Raw genomic sequence first — 18,177 nt, 5'->3', positions numbered from 1 at the left:
TAAACGCTGTATTTGCACATGATGACTGTGCAACACAGTTATATAACAGAAGTCTGTGTGCACAGGCTTTAGTTTGTTGACAGAATCAAGGAAACCAGGCATCTCCCATAATGCATCTGTAACCTCAAATACCATCTAAGGTTTTTCTGCCAGTCTTCGTTCTCTATAATTTTCTCTCTTTGTCTCTCTCTGTGTCACATGCTTAAAACGTGAGTCATTCAATCAGCAGATAAACTTCAGAAATAATTCACAAAATGAAACAAGCCGAATAACCAAACTAAATCTGATTACTGGGAGACATTAACTTCTGGCATCTGTTGCAGCTATGGCTCAGTTTCAAACAGCAAAACCATCAAGAACTCCCGCCTCGTGAGTCAAAAAGACGATGTGCATGTGTGCATCATGTGCTTGAGAGCAATCATGAACTATCAGGTACCCGAGCAGCAACACCGACACGCCACTTTGAACAGCACTGTTATGATGCACAGTCTGACATGAATATAAATGTGGAGGAAGATGCGTTTCCTGTGCAGTCAAATGCTGACCACATCCTGTTCCATCTCTCTCTCTCTCTCTCTCTCTCTCTCCCCACACAGTATGGCTTCAATATGGTCATGTCTCATGCACATGCAGTCAACGAAATTGCTCTCAGCTTGAACAATAAGAACTCACGGTAAGAATTGAGGACCCCACCTCCATAGAAGCAGGGCTGGGTCAAACAATAGGGGAAACCCTGCAGCCAGTTCACATGATATGCTTCTCCATTCTCCATGGGGCTTGGCTTCTCTCTGAAGCTGAGGATCAGAGGCGTGCACACAGGCTGTTAAAGGAATGTTTACTAAAAGAAGATTAGCGGTAAACCACTGGGACTGATCACATTATAATGAAGTCTGGAAGGTTCGACACTTAAAAGGAGTTGAAGACATTTTGATTGTTGTAGATTACTTCTTCAGCATTTGTTTATATTTGCACCAGGTATGATGATTGCATGAATAGACATGCATTCTAGTAGGGTAGGAACTTTTTATTTATTTGTTACATAACGCAAGGGTTTGTTTAGGACGGATGCTACATAGTTTAGAGCTAAGCTATACCTTAGCTGAATGGAACAGAATGTCTTTGTTTTGCACTGATTAGTGTCTTCTGCACTTCCAGGACGAAAGCTTTGGTCCTTGAGCTGCTGGCTGCCGTCTGTCTAGTCCGAGGAGGTCACGAGATCATCCTCTCTGCTTTTGACAACTTCAAAGAGGTGCCCTGAGCAACTTTTAAATAAAATCTAAACCAATAGCATCTCAATGTGCTATGAAATCCTGCTGACATTAATTAAATCACCACCAATTCCCACATAACTCATGTGCATAAAGACACAGAGGCCCAGTGTAGAGGGTTGAAAGTTTCTGAGACTATACTGAAGGTGTAAGCACAGCTCTGTGGTTGCCGGTCCGAGGTTATTAGTCTCATTAAGACACCAGATGTGAGCCAACCTTGAACAATGATAAGGATCAACTCCCTGAAGGGAGGCTGTGGACCGAAAAGATTTGCTTAGCCTCTCAGTGTCTGCCTGCACAGTCATCTAAACACCGGAACAAGATAATTACCTTGCAGTCGAAAGCCCCAAAGAGACGCTAATCAACTCTCTAGTGGAAATGAGATTGTAACTCTGTATTGGTATTTTCCAAAATTACACATTAATAAAGGGTGACAGGTCTCGCAAGGAAGTCCTCAGTGGAATTCAACCACAAACATACCAGAAATCTTAACATTAGACCCACAGTTACTTTATTTTTCGTATTTTTTTTTCCAGAGCATTTAAAAAAACAACAACAATTAAGCTAAAATAAATAATATACTCATTTTAATTTTCAGTCTATTTTTGTGCAGGACACTAGAAAAAATGCTCAGTGTCTCTATCCCTTGCTGGCTTCCCTTCCAATGAATTATGATAATTATAATAATTAGGATGTTGTGCGTTTATCCACTGCCACACCTTTGCACATGGTTAAGAAGCGCTCTGACAAATTCAAGAAGCGCTTCCACTGGTGGGCTTTTCTTTTTAGTCTATCTGTAGATTTCAACATTAATATTTTTGTAAATCATCACCATGGACTGAACCCCCCTTTTTCTTTTCAAAATGATTTTTTTTTTAGGTTTGTAAAGAGAAGCATCGCTTTGAGAGACTGATGGAGTACTTCCGAAGCGAGGAGGGAAACATCGACTTTATGGTAAAACAAACATTGTGATATGTATGGAACGCGTCAATGTTTGTCCATCTGTCCAATCAAATTCATACATTATGTTAATATATTTTCACTTGCCATTAAGTTTTGATCCCGATTGGATATATTCAGAGATTTCTGGAGACAGATGTTCAAACAGGGTATAAATGGGCCTCAGTCTGTTTGCATTTGTGTTCCAGGTCGCGTGTATGCAGTTCATCAACATTGTGGTCCACTCCGTTGAGGACATGAACTTCAGAGTCCATCTGCAGTATGAATTCACCAAGCTGGGACTGGATGACTACCTGGAGGTAAGGAAAAAAAATAATATTTGGGTTAAAGTGACCTTAGTGTGCGTACAGTGCCGCTAATCCTGAATCACTCTCCCTCGTGTCAGAAATCTAAACATACGGAGAGCGACAAGCTGTCCGTGCAGATCCAGGCCTACCTGGATAATGTGTTTGATGTGGGTGGCCTGCTGGAAGATGCGGAAACCAAGAATGCAGCGCTGGAGAAGGTGGATGAACTGGAGGAGCACCTGTCCCATGTAAGTGCACCACCCAGTCTGGACCACCAACACTGCTCTCCGTGCCCGTTTATGAGATTGTTGTGGTTCACGAGCTGTGTACTTAACTTGGCTGTTTCTACGCAGTAATCAGAAATCTTCTCAGTGTTTGCGTTTCACAAGTGGCGCAGGATAATAATTGGGTGGAGAATGGCTGGAAAACACTGTGTGCGAAACAGCCTTATTATTGTTCTCGTGTTGGCCCAGTCGTGCGGCGCAGTTGCCTTTGTATCCCACGCTGGCTTTGCAAAGACCTTCTTCACATGGAAAGGTCGTGGGCAGCCCTGACATCATTCCTGGAATTTCATAACAAACTCGCGGGGCAGGAATGATGAGGGAGGACGAGGGGAGGAAGAATTTTCTGAAAATTACGATGTGACATGTGTAATGTAAAATGGAAATCAAAACTAAAAGCTGTGTCACGTTGTTGTTGCTGAGTCACACTGCTGGGGGTTTCTTACCAATGATGCAATGTATAGGAGACAGTGGGAGGGAGTTGAGCCGGGACAGATGCCCGCTGTATGGATCAATTCTTGAATTCATCCCCTCTCGTCTCTCTGCTGCTCTCTCCTTCTCTTCTCTTCTCTTCTCCATCTCTCATTTCCCCAGGTGACGGAGAAGCTGCTGGAGGTTGAGAATGAGACAATGATGAAAGTGGCAGACCTGGAGAAGCTGCTGATCCAGAAAGATAAGGATCTTCAAACAATACGGGTATGCCACACTTCTTTTTTTAATTTTTTTTTATGTAATATCGTTAGCTTTAACCGCATCTGAAAGGTGTCACTTACTCTGTGTGTTAGCCAGATGCTTGGGGCTAAAGTGCTGCGATAGCAAATCAGGTCACAAGGAAACAGGATGTTTCTTTAGCTTGTGGAGTCATTGTACTGTGCTCTTTATCGCCCCCTGGTGACTGCTCAGGAGACGTACGAGTCAACCAACACCCAGGTCACCACCCTGAGGAGGATGATCAAGGAGAAGGACGCCGCGTTCCAGAGGCACTTTAACATCGAGAGGCGTCTGCTGGAGCTCGAACAGCAAGGAACCATCCGTTTGCACAAGAAACCCGATGGAGACATCTCCATCGAGCCGCTGGGCGGTGCCGGGATCCCTTTGGGGGACATCGGGCAACTTTCTTTGGGTTCAACAGCTGGGTTGATAGAACCAGGAGGGTCTGACACAAGTTTACCGCCAGCCAGTGAAGCTCCTCCGCCTCCTCCGCCGCCTCCACCCCCTCCCCCTCCTCTGCCATCTGCGTCAGGTAATGGGGTTGTGATTCATAGTGAGTGTGTCTGGTGACACATGCATGTGAGGGATGACTGTGTTGACTTTAGACCCTCAGGGGAGGTCTATTTTCACTTTCCCCTCCTATGTTTAACCGTGCCAAGCCAGGTGACAGGTCATAGCAGCGGTCTTCTAACCGAGACAGGAAAGGGAAAAGCAAAACTTGTTTCCTTTGTGTGCATGTGCGCAGAACGGCTGAAACGAACGCTCTTTATAGTAACCTCATTTCACCAGGCTTCCGTGAAATCAAAAACTGTGAACGGTGTCTTGACTTCTGTTGACTTCTTCATCAATTACAGGCCCAAGTGCACCCGCGCCACCACCTCCTCCTCCCGCTCCTCCTTTGCCTGATGCTTCTCCCTCCGTCATCCTGAGCTTTGGTCTGTCAGGTGAGCCCCCACCAAATTTATTTATTTTTTTTTCTGGATTTGTAATTCCACTATAGGCAGTAGAGCATTGTTTATTTATCTAACTACTTCTTGACCACAGCTATCAGAATTAAGAAGCCCATCAAGACTAAGTTCCGCCTGCCTGTGTTTAACTGGACGGCCCTGAAGCCCAATCAGATCAACGGCACGGTCTTCAATGAGATTGATGATGAGCGTGTGCTGGAGGTAAATCAAACAGATAAAACTCCTCTCACTGTTTACATATTAACATCCACATGATTGTTATTAATTGTCTAAGACTTAAAAACATCTGTTCTGTAAAAGATGATACATCTACAGTGAGCTTCTATGGTCTTAATTACTCCCATCCTGCTGTTACCATAATATAAAGTTAATACTAGTTTATGCAAGCTTTTCTTTCAGTGGGCAGTGTTTGAAGAAACTCATTCAACCTCCTGCAGGGAGGGAAAGATGACAGAAAGCAGGCCAGGAAAGGCGCAAAAGTGTCAAATTAGCCGTTCTATTCTTTCAGTGCAGTGGCAGGAAGAAAATGAGATGGATTGGCCTTGAGAGAGCAGTAAAACATCTCCAGGTGCACACACGAGATTTACAGAGTCAAATGGTCATCTGCACATTCCCTTGATTTTTCTTATGTGAGGGTATTTCACAGCCGGATGCAGTCAGACCAACACATCATGATGATGAAAATACTGAGGCTTTGAGGTTAATTGTGTGCCAATGTATGCATTATATGATGTATTTATATCATTGCAGGCCTTTATTATTGTTGTTAGTAGTTTAGAACATGACTGTAAAGTGTCCTTGGTCTGTAGGAGCTGGATCTGGAGAGGTTCGAGGAGATGTTTAAGACCAGAGCCCAAGGTCCGGTTGTGGATCTTGCCTGCACAAAGAGCAAGGTAGCCCAGAAGACAGTCAACAAAGTCACACTTCTGGACGCCAATCGTTCCAAGAACTTAGCCATCACACTCCGAAAGGCTAACAAGACCACAGAAGAGATCTGCAAAGCCATAGAGAAGTATGCGCCTGTCGTAAGCTTAAAGCGCTCTTTACATTTAACTACAGAACAGGTCACTGATTGACGTTTGCTGCAGGTTTGACCTCAAGGCCTTACCCGTGGACTTTGTGGAGTGTCTGATGCGTTTCCTGCCCACGGACTCCGAGGTGAAGGTGCTGCGTCAGTACGAGCGCGAGCGGCGCCCCCTGGACCAGCTCGCCGATGAAGATCGCTTCATGCTGTTGTTCAGCAAGATTGAGAGGCTCACGCAGAGAATGAACATCATCACCTTCGTTGGGAACTTCACCGACAACATCAACATGCTGACGCCGCAGCTCAACGCCATCATCGCTGCGTCCGGCTCAGTCAAGTCCTCACCGAAGCTGAAGAAAATGCTCGAGGTAGGGCGTGTTTATTTACTTTCGTAGTTTTAACAGCAGCTTTTTTGTTGTATTCCCTTTAAGCATATTCATGAAGTCTTTTGGTTTAGATCATCTTAGCCTTGGGGAACTACATGAACAGCAGCAAACGAGGCTGTGTTTATGGCTTCAAACTGCAAAGCCTTGATCTGGTAAGTAATGAGTTTACTGTGATCCCAATTAATGAAAAAATATTTGTGCAAAATAGTTTCTTGTTTCAGTGTTGTTGTTGGTGATTTTTCTGTTTTTTTAATTTTTTTTTTGCTCACATAGCTTCTGGACACTAAGTCTACAGACAGAAAGATGACTTTACTCCACTACATAGCTCTCATTGTGAAGGAGAAGTACCCTGAACTGGCAAACTTCCACAACGAACTGCACTTCGTGGATAAAGCTGCAGCGGGTGAGTTTACACTGAACTTATTCTTTGAGAAACCACATGAAGATACAGAAAGTTTTTGTTTTTGTATAATATGATTAAAATGATTCTAAATAAGACACATTCTCTGTTGTGTGAAGTATCTCTGGAAAATGTGCTGCTGGATGTTCGGGAGCTTGGCAAAGGGATGGACCACATCCGGAAAGAGTGCAGCCTCCACGACCATTCAGTCCTGAAAGGCTTTGTCCAGGCTAGTGACACGCAGCTGGACAAGCTACAGAAGGACGCCAAGACAGCAGAGGTATCCCACACTGTCTTCACCTCCTACACCTCAAAAGTATCTGCTGGAAAGAAAATAGACACAACGCTAACCTCTGTCGCAAAGACTGCTGTAAAACGCGACCAATCGCGACTCCTAACTCAACAGTGTTTACAAACATTGCTTCCACTTTGGCACTGTCCTCCATCCCCAATTCTAGGAAGCCTTCAACAGTGTGGTGAACTACTTCGGAGAGAGTGCCAAGACGACTCCACCCTCCGTGTTTTTCCCCGTGTTCGTGCGCTTCATCAAGGCCTACAAGGTGAGGACACCGAGCAGACATATCGTTGATGTATCTGCCCCCCCCCCCCCCCCCCCCCCTGCTCGCTGGCAGGGCCCAAGGTTCTCCGTAGGTCCTCGGGGAAGTTTGCTGTCAGTCTCGGTCGGAGAAGAGCAGAGCAGTGCAGGGCAGAGCGCTGGCTGCCTTTCTGCCACAGGACGTGGCGTATGCTCCGAGGCCAAATAACAGGAAAGGCCAGCTGGGCCTGACTGTGAAACTGCAGCTGTGGTGTTTAGACTCGTTCCACCACCACCACCACCACCCCCCTCTCCCCCTTTGTGCCCTTCTCCCCTTTACCTCCGGACAGCCTCGCCCTGCCCCGCCACAAAGCACACTTCCTGAGATTGTTCTCAGTCTGGATTTATGGGATCTGCTCAAGGAAATGTGCAGCACAAGGATTTTTTTTTTTTTTTTTTTTTGTCCATTTGAGTTAAAGAAACTGTTTGATATAAACATCTCAAACTAACATAAAATTAGACGTGCAGTTAGTTTGAGCAGCTTTTCAGGCTTGTGTTGCCAGAGATTAAATTTAGCAAGAGCTTTAACCAAAATAACAAACCAGCCGTGGGTAGAAAATAAAAAGCTCCAAATTAACAGGAGGAGAGAAAACGTCTCTTCGTCGTCAGAGCTTCCTGGCAATTGTAGTTAAATGTAGGAGACACTGGAGGCTGTCTTTTAAAATAATTAGTTGCTGACTGTGAAATCACTACCTTAGTAGCAGTACTTAGCTTTGCTAAGCTAACAGAAGCTAGCTGTCCGTAGCTGTGTTGACAGCGTGAGACAGACATTGCTCCTCTCTTCTGTCTTGACCAAATGTCAAACTATTCCAGTGTGTGTCTGACAGGTTGAAAGGGGCACAGAAGACCAAGATACTTTCTTAATGAGTGGTTATGTTTATTAGAGCGTCCCTTTCCTGTTTAGGTTCAACTTCTGACCCGTTTTCTCTCCACTTTAAAGGGCCACACAAGTGTTGTTGACTTATTTGAGCTGCAGTTTCTTGTCACAGATGGGTCACCCCTTTTTTCTCCTCTCAACAGGATGCAGTGGAAGACAACGAACAGAGGAAAAAGCAAGAGGAAGCAATGAGGGAAAAGTTACTGGCTCAGGAGGCCAAACAGCATGACCCCAAGGTACAATCCAAGTGCATGCAATGGGGCTGAATGAAAACGATCAGATGTTTACTCAGTGCTAAATAAAGCCGCAGCGGTGTGCCAAAAAGCACAGAGAACAGTGCAAATATCCTCTCCTCTCTGCTGGTCCAGGTCCAGGCCCAGAAGAAGAGGCAGCAGCAGCACGAGCTGATTGCAGAACTGCGCAGGCGGCAGGCGAAAGACCACCGGCCCGTGTACGAGGGCAAGGATGGCACCATTGAGGACATCATCACAGGTGGGCCAGACAGAACTATAAAAAGTCCCCATATGGGTGCCAGCAGCCCCGGCGTTCCCAGGCTCAGGATGACTGTGGTCATTCACTGCTCGGCTCCTTTGAAGTGCACCTTGTGCTACGTGGTCCAGACACCAGCACATCTGGAGCACAGCACATAGCAGCGGAGCAGTCGCCGCTGGCTGCACCGTGACGTACTGTCTAGTTAGTTGTGAAATTTACAACGCCAAAGCTGTTGAGCCTCAATATGCAGAATGTCATACGCACAGTTTGGTCCCGAGAGTACAAGAAAATTCAGTAGCTATGATCCTAATTTAAAGATACTTGCATTATCCAAGGTATTCTGTTGTAGCCAGATGAGACATTTTCATGTAGGTATTTTGAGGGGAGACAGAGTAAACAGGTGTCATTATGAAACTTCAGCAGTTCATTTGTTATATCTTATTAAATACTTTCAAATTTGCCTACATTTCCAGAGCAAAGGTCAGAAAATTGTGTGAAGTCCTCATCAGAGAGTCGGTTAGCGTTTTACAGAGGGGATTTTATGACATCTCTTTTTAAAACTTTGCCACATTTTTAGGAATAATATGTTAAATTGTCTGCTGTGTAAATTGTCTATCACACCCCTCTGTAAAAATCTTCAAAGTGAAGATTTCTGACGCAGAGCAGCTACAAATAAGGCATTATACAATGGAAATAAGCACTACTTTACATAAATTACCAATAGACAGGAGTCGCAAAATGTGTTTTATTTAAATTTATCTGAAAGAAAACATGTTACGAAAGCAAAAAGATGCAGTGTTTCCCCTCAATCTAGGCAAAAAAAAAAAGAAAAGAAAATGATATCTACAGCCTCAGCATAGCACATAAACTAACTTCTGTCGTGATGATTAATCACAGTCTAAAATGTGAATAATATACATGTTGCGTCAGTATAATGTTTTTTTGCTTGTGTGCCACTACTACGAGAGCAGTAACAGACGTGCTCGTGACGTGTGTCCTAATGCTAATAAAACCCCCTCGAGATTTGCTTCCGTGGTCCTGTGCCACGAACGGCATTCGTGGTTTTCACCAGGTTCATGACAAAAAAAATAAAAAATTCCCCCGAACCATCACCACCACCACCAAGAAAGGCATTGTCTCAGGTGTGACATGTTTTCTCTTCCTCCCCCTCCTCCCCCAGTACTGAAGAGCGTGCCCTTCACAGCCCGCACTGCTAAACGCGGCTCACGGTTCTTCTGTGAAGCCAACCTCTGCGACGACGCCAACTGCTAGCCCTTCCCCCTTAATGGCAAGGTTGTCCAGGTGTCTCTCGTATGCCTGACCCCACTGTGCATGCAGCATGATCCCTATCACCCACCCAAAACCCACTCCCCCGACTACAACTACTGTCAACTAACCTGGGCCGTCATTGGTTGTTTTTGTTCTACCTTGAGAAGACTCCTATCAGACGACTGGTGATAGGAGTCGGCCAAACCTCTTTGCCTGGCACAGATCTCAATGAAAAAAAAACAAACAAAAAAAACAGCTGTACAGAGTGCCAATATGTTCCTTTTTAATGTGTGAAAAACATATTGACTCACAACTGCATTTAAATTAAGTCAAAGCATCGTGCATGACAAAAAAAAACAAAAAACAAAGGCTGTGCATTGTTATTTCTCCTTCTGAATTCAACGATCTTAACATAAAGAGGTTTGGCTAATTCATCGGGTTTATCAACAGTGCCTTGTTCCATGAGACTAACTAACTTGTTTGGTGTTGGGTTTTTTTTTTCCGGCTAACATGTCACTCTTCTTTCCTCAACCAACCTCTGTTTATTCTACCCCCCTCTCCAGCTGAGAAGAAGATTAATGACAGTATTTCCCACTCCTAAGAGAGGGTAAGGAAGGTAGCCTGGCTGAAAACCCGGCCCGCTTGGCCCTCCGGCTCATTTGTGCTGCTACAGTGATGTCAGCTGCTTCAGCTAGTGCTTCAGATGCAAAAAATAACAATGAAAAAAAAATATTATAGTAATAAAAAAAATGCTCTGAGATTTGCTTTATCATACACACAAAGACTGTAACCAATCTGAAGAAGCCTGTTAGTGTCGTGCTATGGAGAAACCACTGGGATGGCTGGTAAAGATTCCATCAGGTCTTTGCCTCGGAGACGAGTCCCCACTGTGACAGTTTTAAAGATCGTCCTCCTCATCCCCTCCTACTATGTGTTGCATGTTGTCCAGTGTCCATTTATCTCTCACCTGTCTACAGCGTCCGCCATGTTTGTCTTTGCTAACTGTCATTCGCGGTGTGCTCAGCGGCTATTTGGTCAACAGGCTCTGCTATAAAAAAAAAAAAACCCACACGGGTCCATTATAAAGCTACATGAATACAGTCTGCATCCAAAACACATTTTATATGTTAGACACAAAGAGCTTGTTGACCATTGTACTGAAAACATAATGGCTATATTTTTATATATTTATATATATTTAAACTGCTGCATTGTTAGTGTTAAGCAGTTGCTATGACGACATCCCCAAAGCCTTGAATTTCCCTGTCTTTCTGTTTCAGCCGAAATCCAAGGTCGTGGGAATGTGTCTATCAGTGTTTATGTTCTTATTTGCTTATCTTGTTATTGAAAACATTTGAAATATTCTGCAGTTAACACTCAGTTGTCATATTATTAGGTACAGTTAGCTAAAACAATAACGCACTGTAACACAGCAATATTCTTGAGGTTAGATTAGCATTTTTATTTATTTTTTCCCGAGGATGTGGTGCATTACACAGCTAGGTGTTTCTCTTAATGAATATACCCTCACCGATGCACATGAGGCGGACCAAAAAAGAGACAGAAACACGGCAGCGTATTAGCTGTACCTAATAAAGTGGGAGCTGAGTGTGTGTCCTCAGCAAGTAAGAGGAAACAAGTTTGCATCTTGCTCCTCTAACATGTGTGTCCCCCTCCCTGTCTCTCACCCCTCTCTCCACGCCTACTCACAGATCTCCGAAACCAGCCTTTCCTGCGAGCTGACGCGTTGATCCGGAGCGGTTGGAAGAGACCCTAAACCACTTACTCGTCACTTAAACCCCCACCCCCCCTCCTCCCTGCTATAACCTTCCTCCCCGTGTCTCAACCCCCACGAGGCTGCAGATCACAAAGACTGAAAAAGGGAGGACAGGACATTGAGCCCTTGCTTTAGCTGGGTAATTTATTTATTTATGGAGGCCCTTTACAAACACTTTGCAGGCATCATTTCAGAAGCACAATGGGCTACACTCTCTGTCGCTGCAAGTGTGAGACTTTATCCCTGCTCTGCCGGGATTGAGAGTTGGACCAGTTGGGGGACGGCTAAAGTACAGGTGAGGCAAATTGAGGACGGGCAGAGGAAGACTTGCACTTCCGCCACCAAGTGCCTGCCAGCCTGTGGATCTTCATGTGGATATTCCTTTAAAAAAAAAAGAAAAAAGAGTCCTCCAAATGTACAGTCGAAGCAGGACTTGAGACTGCGAGGCAGCCAACATGAGTTGCCAAAAATCTGCTGCTGGGATGTTTGCCTTCTCCCATTTAACAGAAGCTTTGATATCCTAACGAGACATTTCATGGACAATTTGTCAACGTTGAGTCTTCCCCACACATTCAATCAAGACTTAATACGGACTCCGTTCAGATCGTATCTGGGAGAAAAATACCGTCACTTTTTACTAGTTCTTCTGGAGAAAGCTAGCCGAACCAAAACTTCTCAAACGTTTCATGTTTGTTTGTTTTTTTCCTCTTAAGAAGTGCCTTTTGTGGAAACAGTGTTATTGTTATTCAGCCATAATTTGTTTCTTTTACACCTTTCATTTGTTAAAGATTGTATTTTTTACTGCCTTGTACTATAACGTCCGCCTTATAATACTGACAGCAATATGCAAGTTGACATTTCAGGCTTTAAAGGAACACAACAACTAGGGGGTAGTTTTTTTTGTTTTTTTTTTTTATTTTTTTAATCGACCTCCCTAGAAAATCAGTGTCTTTAAGCAGCTGGGAGTCCCTACGTCTTTGTGCCTTGTCCAAGTAGTGGTTTAAAAACTGAATGTTACGCGCCTTGACGACACTTCCTGTCTTGGGAGGTGACAAATGTAAGAAGGCTCCTCACGGACTGCTGTTCAAGAGTTAACCTGCTCTAAATGTACTAATAGATGAAGGATGGAGGGTGTTTTAAGCTTTTTTTTTTTTTTTTTTTTTAAAAAAAGAAAATCTGTTTTAATAGATGATGCATTTCCTCCTAAAAGCTTACATGACACAAAGGGAGCGATATGTCTTTACACTACTTAATTTGGCTCAACTGTGTATGAGACACTATTCTTAACTCTGATGTACATTCGAATCAAGAAATTTACTTTTTAGAGGACAATGTCCTTGAGATTGTCTTTTGACTGAAAGATGACACTTCATGTTTAATAAATATGACGAATTGCATAATTCCCAGTTCTTGTCACAGTTTTGGAGTTGTTGTCTTGTTTTTTTTTTTTTTTTTTTTCTCGACGAAGCAACATTCAACAAGCTTAAACCCACTGAACTTATTTCCGATACATACAGGCCGCCTTTTCTCGCCTCTTCTCCAAATGACAGACAGGGCCATCGTACATTTCTACTATAAAAATCCATTTAATTTCTTATATCAAAATGAAATAGAATCATAACAAAACAATCAGGACCACACACGTGTGGGTTTTCGCCGACGAAATAAAATCTCCAACTGATACTGTGATTGTACTAGTTTACATGGTGAAAATTTAACAGAGCAGGATGCAAACAAAAACAAACAAACAAACAAAAAAATAATGATAAAAAATTAAAGTGATGAATACTGTTAACAAGTGAGGGGTAAAGACAGAGTTGCCTCTCGGTTGGGTGTGTGAGCACCATGCAGAGTGATATGGCAGGTATGTCTGATGAGCTCAGTTTAAAAAAAAAAAAAAAAGCAGCGTGGTGAGCAGAGAGACACACAGAGACACCAGGCTGATGGACAGATGGTTAGCAGCAAAGCAAAGGAATTTAAAACAAAAAAAACAAAAAAAGGGAATGCTTATCAGGAAGCTAATTGGACTCCTTCCTGGGAATGCACTTAACAATGAGCATTAACCTAAATTACATGTCCATGTAATTACAAACAGCTAAAAAGAAAGAAAAAAATAATAAAAATCTCCCACAGAAGCATGTATGTACCATCACATGGTCTCCCTGGCCTTTCCTGAAACGCGCGTGTACAATCAAAAGGAACAAAAGCTAAACGCGACCACTCTCTTCTAATAATCGCGTCGTTTTTCAGTGATGACTGAAAATTCACAGAAGCCTGCCTTCACTCCCTCCCTCCCACCTCGAGAAAAAAAAGAAAACTTTCTAGAGCTTTTACGGAGGAAAAATCCGGCTCCCGTCCAGAGCGTCCAGCAGCAGGCTTAAACCAAGGCCACGGATTTCCATCCCAGACTTTTCATCCTGGAATGTGGACTTTATTACAATCATCATCAACCAGCACACTGCTTCATTCATTGCTGACACAAAGCATGTCAATTACACAATGACTTAAAAAACTGTTAAAAAGTACAGACTGCTATTTGTTACTGTTGTTTGTATTCCTGGGTATATTCTCAAGACACTTTGTTAATAGGTTCATATATATGGAAATATATATATTTATATATATATATATAACTTTAGTCTGTGCAAGGAGGTAAAAGACAGCCACTTGAACGTAGTTCTTTGCGACAACAGAACACACACTGTCTGTGATGCTGAGTCCTCCCATGTGTACATGTGCAGTTAAACATTATTTCAATCCTCCCCCAGCCTCGGCCTCCCTTTAGGCTTCCAGCAGCAAACACACATATACACATAACGCGAAAGACTGAGCTGTACCAGCATCCAGGAAGCATTCATAGTGAGCACTGACACCGTCTCCTCTTTTTCATGAACAACAAAGACTTGTTGGCAATATTTTTTCTAGGATGGAACAATATTCTGCCCCCCCCACCCTATACAATTCATACAAAAATAAAAAAAAAATTAAAATTGTCCCACTGCCATTCGTATCTCTCTCTATCTTTTACATTTGCACAGAGGTAGTGGCTATATGCGTGAGAGAGGAGGGAGAGCTGTTGTGAGGAGGTGAGCAAAATTAAAAAGAACTGAATAAATGTCTATAAAATGGTTCCTTTTCCGTCACCAGAGCATTTTTTTTTGTTTTTTTTTGTTTGTCAAAGAACAAAATATAATACTGCAATCACTTAAAAAAGTAGTCCTTCATTTTATACATTTTATACAGTGTTCTCGCTTTTTTTTTTTTTTTTGTGTTGCTTTTTCTTTTCAGTTGGTAAAGGCATAACATGAGAGCGCTCGTCGGCTCAGCGCTGGGTTGGGCGAGGCAGGACAATGTTGACAAGAGTTCAGTCCGTGCCGAGCTCTACGCCAGCGGGTCACTCATGTCCTCGTCTCCCTGGGAGAGGAGCTCCTTCTTCTCGTCAGTGCTGGCCAGAGAGTTGCGGCTGTTGTGGGCGCCCATGTACAGGGTGGCATACACTGGGTTGGTGAAGTTAGTGGGCTGCAGAGAAAGGAAAATTACATGGTGACTGAGGGCAAGAGAAAGGCATAGATTTCTATAAATGTCCCAGATGGACGTTTAAAAAAAGGGCCAGGTCACCTAAATAACAGCAAATTATTCCACCACTAAAGCCACGGCTTAAAGGTTTGATTTGTTACATTCTGCATGCTTGGTATTTCTATACTGCGTCCGTGCTCTGGCATGGTCTGGTCTGGTTCTGTGTTTTAGGAAGTTCAGGTGCATCAAAATGTTAAGTAAAAAAAAAAAAAAAAATGCAAAAAAAAGAAGAAATTTTAAGTTTTTATGGTCATCCAAAATGCAACAAAATGCAATGGGAGCACTTTTACTTGCATTTACTAAGTTTACTATTTAATAAGTAAATAAGTGTGCCTTATATTGCAAAAAAATACACTTGAACAAAGACTTTCAAGAGAGCGTAACGTTCCTCTTATAAAGAAATAAAACAAATATACGACACTTCTTACAATTTCTGTAAGTCTGTGCTTTGCCTGGTGCTCTTAATGTCATAAACTTGTTGTGGCCTCTTCATTTGCAGTGGTGCGGTGGTGGGGAATTAGCGCCACCAGCTGGTTACACGACAAACTAGCTGCTAACGGTCATGACTTCCGGATACATCAAGACAGACGACTGGCTTGCAGGGCTTCAAAAGCTCTTTCTTCCTTCTCTGTAGCACCACATCCTCCCAGTATGACACAGATCCTTCATTTAATGTACTTAATAAACTTAATTTTGGGTACATACTTCTTCTATGTAGCTTGGGAGGCAGAAAAAAACAAAACAAGGAGCCAATAAAGAGAAGCCCAGATTGGGGTGATGTGATGTCTGTAAAGCCTGTAGAGCGGCTAGATTACATTACAAACTGGTATCAAAGCTTAGGTTACTAGATATAAATAATGAACTTCTAAAACAGACAGACAAATATAATGTGCATGGATAGTGTAAGAGACAGATATATGTTTTATTTATAATTAACCTAATGACCATGAATGGACTCTCTGATATCTTACCTTGTCCGGGTCCAAAGCAAAGTCTGAATCCAGAAGCTCCCCAGCGTCGTCATCAGGGTCTCCCTCATAGATCTTATAGGCAGGGTTCCCAATCTCCACATTCATCGCTCCGTTAGTCATTCGGTGGTGCTGGAAGCCCTTGGCACTGCAGGCAGACAAATTCAAGAGTGATTTACCGTCTCAGAAAATGATTTTGAAAGACGAGATATTTACTTAGCCAAAAAAAGTATCCTAACCGGATACGGACCCAGCATCAACTACACACGACCCACACAACCACGACAACACATATTAAAGGTTGTCAAATGAGCTTTTTTTCCTTCTTTTTTTTTTTTTTTTTTTTTTTTTGGTAAAAAAGGTCATTTGATCAAACCCCTGGAATATACTGCAGCATGTTTCCATGTCATGGAGAATGCTGGATTCTCACATTGCGAATATTGAGCCGTTTGCAAGCCAAAAACATTTTTCATTGATGCACACTTCTACATTTTACTCTGCAAGCACACTGCATAAGCCTAGCATTTACACATGTAAACAGGGAAAGGTATGGGGAGGCAAGAAGGACGGTTCAGTTGTCTGTGCATCACCAAAGAAGCTACATCAGATAAGAGTCATTAGGCCTCGATGTGGCTGGGAGGGATAACGGGAGATGGCAGACAAGGACAGACAGACAGATCTCTGCACTGACCCACGGGATGGACAAATACACTGACAAAAAGCATAGCCAATCTGACTGTATGTTGGGGAAGGGAAGGGGAGATGATTTGAGGGTTATAAGGTGAATTATGTAACCCTATCCAGTTACCGCGAGCACTGAGAACGAGATTTGCCCGGGCACAGAGACCTGGGAGACAGGAAATAGATGGTTATCAAAAGGTAGGAGAGAAAGAGAAGCTAGACAGCACAGGCGTGAGGACCGGATGAGAAATGGAGTCTGGATAAAAACCAAAGGATTCTCGCGAACGAGGACTCACCCGCGCATTCTCCGCTTGTACCACCAGATGGCACCGACGACCAGGAAGGCCAGCAGCAGCAGCAGAAGCACCGGGACGGCGATGGATGCAGTGCCTGCAAGGGGTCAAATAATGTGAGCAGATAGGAGGCAAAGTGCATTATTTATTAAAATAACTTGCTGTCGGGAACTTTGTGCCGTACTTCCACCAGAAGAAGCCTTCGAATCTATAGACTCAGATGCCACTTCACATCTGTATCCCCTCCACCCAGTGGGACACCTAGGCAGAGTAATAAAGTGTGTGAGTTTGAAACACAGTTAATCATGCAGATGTGTGTATGGTGAGTTGTAGCTGTGGGGGTCAAATCTTACTTGCACTGAGGCAGCAGTGTGCGAGTGTCCACTGTGCATTGTCCATTCGTGCAGTAGTCCAAGCAAGTGTAGCAGCTGGGCTGGGTCTGACCGTTGGGGCAACTACACACACACAGAAAAACAATAAATTAGTCCCTTTATAGCCCTGCCACAGCATATTAATGTCCAGAGTTGTGCATTTCTATGTACTTTGACCATGTGTCAAACTTAAGTCATAAGTCAACAGACCGCTGGATGGCCTTACGGAGTCCAAAGACCAAAACTTTCCAAAATAAAATCCAACAAATATTTGCTGATTAAACTTTACTTTCTCTGGTGCAGAGTCCACATTCCACAGCATCCCTACCTGCAGGAAACTTCCCCCGAGGCCGACGTCAAACACTTGCCCGTCCCGCAGAACTGACATTTGTCCAGCTCACACTGGTGACCGATGTACTGAGTGGTGCACAGGCAGAGTTTGGTGCCGTTGGAGGTTTGTAAGCAGGTCCCACCGTTCTGGCAGAACCCTTCACATTTACCTGACAAGAGAGAAAGAAAAAAAAAAAAGACGAGAGCAGAAGAGACTCATTTAACTGAAAAGCTACACCACGCCATTTGTTTTAGCAATCATCCGCAATGTCAAGTCAAATAATGTGAAAACGCCCGAACGTGCGGTCACTTACTGTATTGGCACTGGTCTCCCCGGTACTCCAGCGGGCAGCTACATGTCGGCTGGTTGCCCATGTTGACCGAGCAGTTGCCCTCGTTTAGGCAGTAGTCCTGACAAGTGTGGAGGTTGCAGTTGGGCCCCGTGAAGCCCTTCGGGCATCTGCACGTTGGTGCACCTACAACACGGAAAATATGAATTAAGAGTAAAAACAAATGGGACATAAACTAAATGTCTAACTTGGGTACATTCCTAGTTTTACTCAGTTTTTTAATGGGAAATGTTCATCAGTTTCACACATGAAAATCAAACATGAAAATTTCACACATATGAAAATCACCTACTTCAGGCCTTCTCTGCTGCAA

General features: G+C 43.4%; 2 protein-coding genes across 10 annotated transcripts in view; one reads left to right on the top strand and one right to left on the bottom strand.

Moving 5' to 3' along the window:
• fmnl3 (formin-like 3) overlaps positions 1-11,699 on the top strand; it is a 28,864-nt gene extending 17,165 nt beyond the window's left edge. For 2 of the 6 annotated variants that reach the window (XM_047590617.1, XM_047590575.1), the window contains 20 exons: positions 324-432; positions 597-673; positions 1,156-1,249; positions 2,148-2,222; positions 2,417-2,527; positions 2,614-2,763; positions 3,391-3,492; positions 3,700-4,039; positions 4,362-4,451; positions 4,552-4,676; positions 5,285-5,487; positions 5,564-5,867; positions 5,957-6,037; positions 6,159-6,288; positions 6,405-6,565; positions 6,744-6,845; positions 7,901-7,993; positions 8,126-8,249; positions 9,430-9,542; positions 11,231-11,699. In XM_047590617.1, the coding sequence (XP_047446573.1) occupies positions 324-432; positions 597-673; positions 1,156-1,249; positions 2,148-2,222; positions 2,417-2,527; positions 2,614-2,763; positions 3,391-3,492; positions 3,700-4,039; positions 4,362-4,451; positions 4,552-4,676; positions 5,285-5,487; positions 5,564-5,867; positions 5,957-6,037; positions 6,159-6,288; positions 6,405-6,565; positions 6,744-6,845; positions 7,901-7,993; positions 8,126-8,249; positions 9,430-9,521 (2,563 nt within the window). In that variant the 3' untranslated portion in view covers positions 9,522-9,542; positions 11,231-11,699. Of the gene's footprint in view, positions 1-323; positions 433-596; positions 674-1,155; positions 1,250-2,147; positions 2,223-2,416; positions 2,528-2,613; positions 2,764-3,390; positions 3,493-3,699; positions 4,040-4,361; positions 4,452-4,551; positions 4,677-5,284; positions 5,488-5,563; positions 5,868-5,956; positions 6,038-6,158; positions 6,289-6,404; positions 6,566-6,743; positions 6,846-7,900; positions 7,994-8,125; positions 8,250-9,429; positions 9,552-10,081; positions 10,126-11,230 lie in introns of all 6 variants that reach the window. The other 4 variants (XM_047590608.1, XM_047590591.1, XM_047590582.1 and 1 more) reach the window with 4 other exon arrangements.
• A 1,158-nt stretch (positions 11,700-12,857) lies between these two features.
• The window catches only part of lrp1ab (low density lipoprotein receptor-related protein 1Ab), a 79,070-nt gene continuing 73,750 nt past the window's right edge, over positions 12,858-18,177 (bottom strand). For 2 of the 4 annotated variants that reach the window (XM_047590540.1, XM_047590549.1), the window contains exons 83-90: positions 17,829-17,990; positions 17,513-17,684; positions 17,167-17,268; positions 16,998-17,074; positions 16,817-16,910; positions 16,648-16,686; positions 15,843-15,987; positions 12,858-14,814 (exon numbers count right to left, since the gene is read on the bottom strand). In XM_047590540.1, the coding sequence (XP_047446496.1) occupies positions 14,677-14,814; positions 15,843-15,987; positions 16,648-16,686; positions 16,817-16,910; positions 16,998-17,074; positions 17,167-17,268; positions 17,513-17,684; positions 17,829-17,990 (929 nt within the window). In that variant the 3' untranslated portion in view covers positions 12,858-14,676. The remainder of the gene's footprint in view (positions 14,815-15,842; positions 15,988-16,647; positions 16,687-16,816; positions 16,911-16,997; positions 17,075-17,166; positions 17,269-17,512; positions 17,685-17,828; positions 17,991-18,177) is intronic. The other 2 variants (XM_047590557.1, XM_047590566.1) reach the window with 1 other exon arrangement.

The sequence above is a fragment of the Mugil cephalus genome, chromosome 1 (genome assembly GCF_022458985.1).
Source record: "Mugil cephalus isolate CIBA_MC_2020 chromosome 1, CIBA_Mcephalus_1.1, whole genome shotgun sequence".
Taxonomy (NCBI): Eukaryota; Metazoa; Chordata; class Actinopteri; order Mugiliformes; family Mugilidae; genus Mugil; species Mugil cephalus.
This window is presented reverse-complemented; position numbering and strand designations above follow the sequence as displayed.